Here is an 11081-nt window from a genome sequence, read left to right on the forward strand (position 1 = left end):
TGGCTCTGAAACAGCTTAAGAACAACAAGGCGCCGGGTGAGGACGGAATTACCTCTGAGCTTCTGAGAGCGGGTGGCACACCAATCCTCAGAGTACTCCAGAGGCTATTCACTTCCACCTTACTCGAGGGTACGACGCCGGAAGCATGGGGCAGGAGTGTGGTGGTTTTGTTCTTCAAAAAGGGAGACAAGACCCTTTTGAAGAACTATAGACCGATCTCACTCCTGAGTCATGTTTATAAGCTGTTCAAAAGAGTTATCACGAATCGTCTCGAACGCAGGTTAGATGACTTCCAGCCTCCCGAACAAGCCGGTTTCCGAAGAGGCTTTAGCACCATGGACCACATTCACACGCTACGACAGATTATACAGAAGACGGAGGAGTATAATCTGCAATTATGCTTGGCGTTTGTGGACTATGAAAAAGCCTTTGATTCGATCGAGACTTGGGCCGTATTAAGGTCTCTTCAGCGATGCCGTATTGACTATCGGTATATCGAAGTGCTGAGAAGCTTGTATGAAAATGCCACTATGTCAGTCCGAGTTCAGGAGCAGTGCACGAAGGCAATTCCTCTGCAGCGCGGCATCAGACAAGGAGATGTCATCTCTCCAAAACTTTTTACCGCTGCTTTGGAAGACCTCTTCAAGCTCCTCGACTGGCAAGGACTTGGCATTAACATTAATGGCGAGTACATCACTCACCTTCGATTTGCTGACGATATCGTGGTCATGGCGGAGTCCCTGGAAGACCTTAATACAATGCTCGGTGACCTCTACAGAGTTTCACAACAAGTGGGCCTTAGCATGAACATGGACAAGACGAAAATCATGTCAAATGTCCATGTTGCGCCCACTCCAGTTTCGGTTGGAAACTCTATTCTTGAAATTGTTGACGAATACGTTTACCTGGGACAAACTGTCCAATTGGGTAAGTCCAATTTCGGGAAAGAGGTCAAACAACGAATCCGACTCGGCTGGGCAGCGTTCGGGAAACTATACAACATCTTTTCGTCCAAAATTCCTCAGTGCCTGAAGACAAAAGTCTTCGAGCAGTGTGTGTTACCGGTGATGACTTACGGAACTGAGACGTGGTCGCTAACCGCAGGCATTGTGCACAAACTCCGCGTCGCTCAACGAGCTATGGAAAGGGCTATGCTCGGGGTTTCTTTGCGTGATCGAATCAGAAATGAGGAGATCCGCAAAAGAACTAAGGTAACCGACATAGCCCACCGGATTAGCAAGTTGAAGTGGCGCTGGGCTGGGCACATAGCCCGAAGAACCGATGGCCGTTGGGGCAGAAAGGTTCTCGAATGGCGACCACGTACAGGACGTCGCAGCGTTGGACGGCCTTCAACAAGATGGACGGACGACCTGATTAAAGTGGCATTGAGCCGCTGGACTCAGGCCGCTGGTGATCGGTCGTTTTGGAAATCTTTGGGGGAGGCCTATGTCCAACAGTGGACGTCCTAAAAGGCTGCAACGACGAAGTATATAATATTTATTATTTAACCCATTGCAATTTCCCAATTACTGGATATTAAATAAACTTACCTAAAAGTAAGAAATTTTTAAAGAATAGAAATAATTTGATCACGAGGCGAGATTCGAAGCCGCGCCTCTTTGCCAAACCGTTGCGAATCCCGCCTCGTGATCAAATTTGTTTATCTTTAAAAATGTCTCATTTATAAAGCATTTCAATTTCATAAAATTTAAAATCGAATTTAATAAAAAATAGTCGCAATACATTGCCAATTCCCTCACAATAAATGCTCCTTATCCACCCCAAGACGTATAGTGGTTGTATATTGTTATATGTACATTGTTCTTCATATATGTACATTTGTGTGCGTTTATACACAAAGATAATTGGAATATAATTTTGTATAATTATAAGTATATATATATTTTATTGTTTAACCCATTGCAATTTCCTAATTACTGGATATTAAATAAACTTAATTAAAAGTAAGAAATTTTTAAAGAATAGAAATAATTTGATTTCGCGGCGGGATTCGAAGCCGCGCCTCTTTGCCAAACCGTTGCGAATCCCGCCTCGTGATCAAATTTGTTTATCTTTGAAAATGTCTCATTTATAAAGTATTTCAATGCCATAAAATTAAAAATCGAATTTAATAAAAAATAGTCGCAATTCATTGCCAATTCCCTCACAATAAATGCTCCTTATCCACCCCAAGACGTATACGAGATAAGTCCGTACGCGACATTCGCGGTGGGCGGCGAGACGGCGGCGACGCTGGACCACACGCTGCAGTTCCGCACGTTCGGACACCGCGACAACGACGCGCCGCCGCACCGGCCCTGCCGCAAGCACCCGCAGCGGCACCGCGAGCGCGCCGATGGTGAGACACACCATTGTAGCCATAAAGTTTTAAAATTGCAGCCCTGTCGGAGAGAAACTACACAAAATATACAGTATTGAGCGTTCATGTCTGCAGTCCTAAATTCTTGAAGAAGACAGCCCTGTCGGAGGACGATACACACAAAATATACAGTTCCGAACGACCCTATATGTTATTATAGATTGCAGCGCTGCCTTTTTGACAGCGCTGCAATCAGCACACATTCAGCACACACTAGTATAGTATGTAGAGCTGGTGGAGAGACACTAAACACACCTTGTTTACAACGCTGACGGCAATACACCATGAACTTTTATAGTTTTCAGAGCTGATGGCAAGATCCTTCACACTATTATAGTTTGCAGAGCTAACAGCGGGACACACACAAAACACTTAAAGTTTGTAGAAAACGTTTCTAGATTACACTTTATAATACTAGATCTTTTGAGAGGTAGGTCACAAACAGGATCGTAAAGTGAAGACAGTTGTACATATATGATACTACACAATGCGCGGACCTTGCATCCGACTCATATTTGAAACTTCCAAAGAAATATCAGCTTTGTCTAAACGATCTTAGAAGCGAATAGAGATTCGGACAAACGTCGATCTGTGCTGTGCTTCTAATACATATACAGGATTTACTCAAAGAGAAATCAATTGAAAATATTCTAATCAGGGCTATTGTTATAAAAAAATGCGACAGTATTGTAGTAAAAGATCTAACAAATTGTGCAAATCTAAATGTTGTATTGCCTCACAATATGAGAAAAGGACTTTTTGTTATATTATCTTATAATTCCCACTTTGTCGCAGTCGGATTGTACAAAGCGCCGTAGGTATATATACGGTTAACCGTTTACAAAAATGTTTATTTATTTCGCGAGCATTCTAAATTAGAAATTTTTGATTTGCTCAGGTTAAGTTAGGTTACTTTATTTTAAAAGAAGTAACCTCGAAGTAGCTGGTACCCGACAAGCGGTCAGTGGTCACGTACATGTGTGCGTGACCACTGATGAAACGTGTTTGTTGTAGTGCAACCGATTCTCGCGATTGTAGGAAGTTTTTTCTCTGTTCGATTTATCTACATATGTGATATTTATCGTAACAAATTATCTAGATCCGATCGTTTCTCGACAAATAACAGATAGGTAGATTATGAAATTTTACTTTAATTTGTTTTTATTATTCAAATACAATATGCATTCAACAAACACATAATAAAAAAATATACATGAACTACAGCAGTGGGGAAAAACTTCTCTGACATTACTTATCAATATCTGTTTTAATTTAATTAAAACATAAATTCATTATGAATATTAAATTCTGAACGACAATGCCTGCCTGAAATTTATTTTAAAGCGAAACCTTAGGCCACCAATTCATTAGATTATGTTCGGTTCTATTGAGTTATACCTTAAAGCACATCTTATTCCAACCAACTAGATCCGCATTATATCAATAACCCTACATTAAACTTTTCCATAAAAATTAAACTAGCGTATGGAATAAAACGGAGATTGAATTAATTTCGCTTTTATGTTAACTAGTCAGTTTGTATCCATTTCTTTGTATAAGGTTCCACGAGATAACGTTAAAATTGGTTTGTAATCTTGTTTTCTCATAAAACACTGAAAGGATAAAAATATTGTTATATTCTGTTAATCTGCTAATTTGCGAGGCTGATTACGATCGCTTTCAATTGAATATTTAGCTTTTCTTATAATTATTTAATAATAACGTTTAATTGTATCTATCTCATTCCTACGAAATATTCCTAAAAATAATCTGATTCAATATTGCGTACCAAATCGTGCAATGTACTTTAAATGTCAAACATCTATCAATCTGGAAAGATCTATCCATCCAAATTTTTTTTAAAAACAAAACAATTAATAAAAAGTAAACAATCAATACATTGAGACTGTTCATAATAAATGTTGACTGGTTTACTCAGATCGTTGCATTATTATTAATGTCATGCAGCTAATACAGTTAATCAATATTGTAATCTGATCATTCTACCGAAGTGTAGATTTACTAACAAGCATAAGGTTTCATTTTAGTATGACATACAGAATGGCAGGTGATTTTCATTTTTACGAACATAACAAGTTTTGCAATAAAACCAAAAATGTTAGATACTGCTTGAACTTGAACTGTACCAATAATAGTATTTCGTTGAAAATAGTTTCTACTAGCTTCCAGCCAGCGGCTCCGCACGCCTCGAAATTTCCCATGGTTATGAGATATTTCACCGCTTTCATAAACACTAATATAACTATTTAGCCCCATACAAACAAACAAGCAAACAAGTATACTTTCGCATTTATAATATAACTAATGAATTTAAGGTCAGAAAGCCTGTGAATACAATATTCAGGTATGCCGGTGGATCCTATAATTTTTCCAAAGTTCATAGGATTCATAGGATTATGTATAGTTGGTAGGATTTTTGCTTTTGCTTGCTATATTATGTATTTGAATAACTTAAAATATTTAGGTACGTATTAAGCTAAATGCATATTAATTCAATATAATGTATTTAAATATTATTACATGTATTGGATTTAAACAAAACAAATTACCTACACCTACTGTTTAATTTTGATAAATGAGCAATACAAACCTATTTCCCTGCTATTAATAAGAATCTGATACCAAAACATAATTGCGACGTTGTAAAACTGTCATCATACTTCATAACATCGCAGTGGAAAACAATTCAAATTATTTGTAGTCGATCATAAATTTAAGTAGATAATTACATAGCAGCAGCATTTATAGGCATTCATAAAAAATGTTTATATTTTTTACCTTTCCTCATAGGCAAAATGATCTTTGTTCAACTAAGGATCACTAATAATTGTTATTGTTGATATAATAACTAGTTTCAATTCAGTATTCTTTATGTTTTCTTTTTAAATTTATATATTACGTACTTAAAATAGAAGAAGTGTAAATAGAAATTCAAATATCATAATCACTTAGACAAGTTTTTCTTTGTTTATTTTTTTAGTTTATTACTCCTTATCTAAGTACTAAAATATAAAATGAATATAATGCATATACTTATTATAAAAGATTATGAGGAACATTCAAAAAACAAAGGTACGCTTTTAACATTGAACGAAGTACGACTGAATCCTAAGAAACAACCTTCAGCCTCAATGCAGTAGCCGTTTATGTAATACCAGTTTATTATTTACGTTAACCTGACATGAACGTGAACACGGCATACGAGAATATTGAATGTTTTTTTTCTAGTAAGTATTACTGAATCTGCTTATTCATTTAGCCCGTTACGCCCCTACTACCGAAAGAGGGTTCAGTTTAATTATGTATGTGACTATATCATAATATGTATGTCCATTTCTTGGAGCACCGATTTTTGACATTTGAGATATCGTTGTAATCATCCGAATTGTAGTAGAGATGTAAGCTAATAAATTAAGAAAAAAGCGGATGATAATTAAATTTGTCAAATCTTTCTTACCTTAACAAAATCAATATCAAGTGTAAGGTCGTAAAAACATTACATTAAAACTATGTAAAAAGTTAGCAGTCGGGTTTTCTTGTTTTCTGGCCTCTTAATAGGGAAAGGCCTAGTTGCAAAGGCCTGTTTAGGCCTAATTAATAGGGAAAGAATCTTGATAATCAGTGTATTTGATTTTGAATGCATAATTTTTAAAAATAATCCAATCTTACTTCGTTATAAAGATAGTACTTAGTGGACTAGGTTAAAAAGTTAATCCAATTCAAATGTATAGTACAAGACTTCAAATTCCTGTGGTTTTTTAATTAATGGCTATCTTTCAGTTGAAAAACATCGCTCAGAATGTGAGCTGCAGCACCTCACGCGCTACGAGAAGGTGCGCCCGCGACACTGCGCGGGAACCTCCTATTGCGTACCTCTCTCGCACCATGGTAAATAACATAATGCTACAGTATCATCATATTTTAATTATGGTCATAGACTAGTATTATGGGTTAATCATCTTACGTACCTTTGACGTAATCCCTTTGAATCTAACTTTGAATCGGTTTTGTGGGTGATTTGCATTCTCGTTGACTTGACTATTATTGGTGGAATGAGGATTATATTGCAATATAATGGATACATATTATTTTCGTTCAAGTCAGTCATCAAGATCAATTTTACGGGCAGTAAATAATTTCAATTTGCACATTTTCCTAGACGTTGAAACTACCTACCAGCTATTAAAACAATGATCGAATTAAATAACCCTAACCGAATCGCTAGCTCGTTTAGTCAGTAGTACATATATTAAATGCGCAAACACCCACAAGGTGGCGGGAGCGGCGGCGGCGGCGGCAGCGGCGGCGGCTTCTCGGAAGTGTACGCGGGCGACTCCAGCGCGGAGTCCGGCCCCGGCTCGCTGTCGCCGCGCACACACCTCGAGCACAGCTAGCGGGGGCGCATTTACACTGACATGTGCTAGACTTCGCTGATTCATCGCACTAAACGGAATCAGTTGATCTATCGTATCGTTGAGTATTGATTCAGATACTAAATTGTCAAAGGATTTATCCGCTGTTGATTTTTGACGTATATAACAAAATTAAAATATTTATTAAGAACAGTAAGTCCGGCCCTGGCTCGTTTTGGCGCGCCGCGTACGCACCGTGAGCTCAGCTAGCGTCGACACTTCGCATACAGGCAGAGACGTATTTATTCATTTATGAAACACATACGGTAATATTAAATTATATGTTCAATGAGTCGAATAAAGTTTCTTTGATTCAGTTACTCAGAACGTATGGTACAAATTTTGTTGATATTATTTACGAAACATTTGATCAGAAATATTTCAATTATTTAATGATTTTAAACGAACACTAAAACGACAAGAGCAATCTAGACAGATAGTTTTTATTACATCATAAATAGAGGATTTTAGGGAGTTTTCTATTAGATCAATTACTGAGGCATAATAAATAATGAAGACCGTCTAAAATACGAGTGTTGTTTCAAAAACTTAATATCTATCTAGTACATCTGTCTAAAATAAATAGAACTTGTTTTAGATAATATTTGTATAAAAATGTTTAACGTATAATTTGTGTACAACATCATGTTTTTTGAGCAATATATCGTTCGCTTTATTCAGCGATATCATCTTATTATTTCTTAATAAAAGATCTTTTCATTCGATTCGAAATCGGCATCACACTATGAGCAAAACGATAAAGTTCAATAAGGCTTTTTAATTTTTTAATAACGTATTAAAAGTGAGGCAAAGACCTTATTAAATGCGCCTTATGACAAACTTTTAGAAACTACAAACTTTCCGGAAAGTACATTTAGGTATTCCATATTATTCCCGGAAAACCTAATCGGTGCAATTGCGTCCTAACTATATACCAACAATGTGTAAAATACTTCTCTCTAATCTTTGGAAAAAACATTTATTGAGACGTAATTTCCCTATCATTTGGGTACGCATGTTCAAATTTCTTCACGAGCCTAATTTTATGCAAGCAACGAATTTAATAACCAAAGTTCGAGGCGAATGTAACTCAATAAACCCAATTAAGCATTCCCATCTCGTCTTGAGTTGCCAAGGTACGGTGACTGAGGTTTTAAAGAACACTGTTAAGTGTTGAATCACAAGATCCGAGGTGCTTAATATTAATTGGAGTCAGGTGTGCAGCGAATTAACTGAGAATTCTCAATTACAGAAGTTTCTAGTGCTAAAGTATTGGTAAAAATTAATGTACGAATAAATTTAGTGTTTAAAATTTAGGCTGGTTAGCAACAACTGCCAAGAACGTTTAATAGTATTTGAATGAATTTGATTGAATACATAATAACATTGTTATTTTTGTCGCATACAAATAAAAGGATGCATAATATGTTAAGAGCCAATTGCATAATAATAAATTCCTCATTTTTATTGCACCGATGACGCTTTAGTATGAACATAAATTGGTATAACAAATAACAAAAAATGAAAATCGGTCAAGTGCGAGTAGGACTCAAGACACTAAGGTTTCCGTATAAAGAAAATAGAGAGCAGGCCCAAAAAAATGGTCAACCACTTATTGCCGTGCCAACCGTTGCTTATTTTTTTCTGATTAACAACAGAAATTCTCTTCAAAACTCTAACTGTCTAAATATTATGACGACTCACGAGTCAAGTTCAACCTGGTGACAGACGGACAGAGAAGATTGTGGCGTACCCTTTGGGTACGGAATCTTCAAAAAGACATGAAACAGAAATAATAAACTTTACTAACTTTTCAATCATCGAACTTTCGAATATAGCTTGATCGGATCTTACATTAATAAAAATAGTTCAATCAACTTTTCCAACCTGATACAGTGTAATATTATACTATTAGAAACTAAAGATAATGCAAACCGTGCAATTTAATAAAGATGATGAAATCGGAATTCTTAATATTCAATAGAATGAGATCAAAAGCCAGCTTGATAGGCTACAAATTTTATTTTACGATTGGCAACTGCATTTACTTCGTTTAACGCCTATAGAATCAGCTGCACAGGAATAAAGGCGAATAAAATTTAACTGGGAATTAAAGCATTTTATACTTGTTACATCTCGAAATAATTAAACAAATAATCTAGTTGCACATTTAATATTCACATTTAGTTTCTAACAGCAAACATAAACACAAGTTTATACAACATTTATTTAAAAAGACTAAAACGTGGTAAAACGTAGGTAATTTAAAATTGAGGAGGTTGAAAATTACACACAGTGTGGGTAAAGTTTATACGGCCTCGCCGGCAAATGTGATAATAGGGCGTTTATGTGAGAACGTTAATTACTTCAAAAAGGTGTGTAGACTGTAGGCAATTATTTTTAACACATTTACGAATATATAGTTTGCAAAACAATTACAATTACCCAATTGTGTAATGGAGGATCTCTGTTCAATTAATTGAAAGTTAATTTAATAGGTATATGTTAAGGAAATTGTTTGCCAATGTGATTTGGTCAATATATTGAGATGAGTTCATAGAAGGTTGGTATGAAGGGAGTAATTTTAACGAATTTTATTAAATATAATTTACTTGCTAAAGCTTCATAAACTTGTATCAGTTTGCTTAAAGATTGTGAGATCTTTAATTGTGACAATTCATGTTAAAAAACTCAGCACAGTTTATCGAATTATGTTTTGAACATCTGATAAGTTATCGTTAGTGACATGAAGCAGCCGTTAAACGCTAATTGAATCTGAAAGAGTACTTACTCACTTGGCGTATTTCATAAAACCTGTGTGTGCGTAATGTGTACCTTTTAATACATTATTGTTTTATAAATTCTCTACGGCGTACCTTAATTATGCTAGTAAAATGAGTTAATTACGTAATTTTAATGTTATCGTGGAACATAGAATACACTTACCTAGCAGTATGTTATTATTGAGAGCGCACGAAAACAAACAATTAACACAAATTGTTTGTAATGCCATGTTAACGAGATGTACAATTATAAACCATATTATTATTTCATGTTATTCTTTAATGCATAAAAAGACTCGGGTATTCTTATGAATCCTATAAGCATATTAAAAGTAAGAATCCTGATAATTTATCAGATCAATATACCGACCTAACGAAAATAGAAACGAAGTTCTTACGTCATGAAACTAAAGACAAACTACGCTTCAGTTTACTGCCATATTACAATTATGAAATAGATTAAGCGATTTCCTTATATACAATATTTCTATCCGTGTGTATCGATTAGAGGAGCGAAATAAGTATGGGCAATATGATATGGGAATCTCGGGCTTAAGTAGGTTCTTATGTTGTTAAAAAATTCTTGAAAAATTTGTTCTCCTTGTAACGTCATACCTATTTTACGTTAATGCTTCAAGGTCTATTAGATTTATTCGAAACGAAAGCGTTTCAAACAGTGAAAAAGAAGAATATTAACATATTATATTGAGGTATGAAATATTCATTTTCCCTTGGCCCTTATTAACAAAGTAGTAATAATACTTTATTTCATTGAATTTATACTTTATTGGATATGTTATAGAACCGTACGAAGCATCTGCTATAATCCAGATTTGCCCATACTTCTTTTAGTAAAATACTCAACTATTTAAAATGATCTCATGTTGTCAGTAGATTAGTTAGCTATTAAATTTGTTAGTTAACTGTATGTGGTTTTTTATAATTTGTAAATACTAGTTGGACTGACGAATCATTCTGTACTTTTATGGAGCTTACATTTGTAAATAAATTTATTGATCTAGTCAATTTTTATTGAATGTTTTCGACAATATAATTGTATTGTGTAAATATTAAATCTAAGTATGTGATTTGTTTATTGTAATATAACATTTATGAATTATTATTGTTTTATTTAAATAACCATACTCCTATTTCACCTAATTAAAAAGGTATCTACTTTCTTTTAGCTTTTGCATTATTATGATCATTCTACGGAATTCTTATACTTCAGCAAAAATAGTTTCTTCTCGAAAGATAAATAATTGATCTTAATGAAATAAAGAATCTAACCTGAAACTTAAAATTGTTCAGTGCGATCGACAGAAAAGTATACGATGCCAAATTCCCAACCAGTATGAAACCTTTATCAAAAATTCCTATAGACAAAAATGTAACATCCCCAAGAGTAAAGAGGGAGAATCCAATATCAAATATTCGAGGCGCGCGTAGCTCTGCGAGAATGCTATACAGTTGACGGCGACAATT

At 35.0% G+C, this 11081-nt stretch overlaps 1 protein-coding gene across 1 annotated transcript in view; it reads left to right on the forward strand.

Annotated features, from left to right (window-relative positions):
* Positions 1–10630, forward strand: part of LOC119828471 (Down syndrome cell adhesion molecule-like protein Dscam2) — a 67140-nt gene extending 56510 nt beyond the window's left edge. Inside the window, exons 34-36 of the mRNA XM_038350630.1 lie at positions 2195–2359; positions 6182–6289; positions 6674–10630. Coding sequence (XP_038206558.1) covers positions 2195–2359; positions 6182–6289; positions 6674–6795 — 395 coding nt within the window. The 3' untranslated portion in view covers positions 6796–10630. The remainder of the gene's footprint in view (positions 1–2194; positions 2360–6181; positions 6290–6673) is intronic.
* The last annotated feature ends 451 nt before the right edge of the window (positions 10631–11081 follow it).

This window comes from Zerene cesonia, chromosome 8, assembly GCF_012273895.1.
Source record: "Zerene cesonia ecotype Mississippi chromosome 8, Zerene_cesonia_1.1, whole genome shotgun sequence".
In the NCBI taxonomy this organism is placed as follows: Eukaryota; Metazoa; Arthropoda; class Insecta; order Lepidoptera; family Pieridae; genus Zerene; species Zerene cesonia.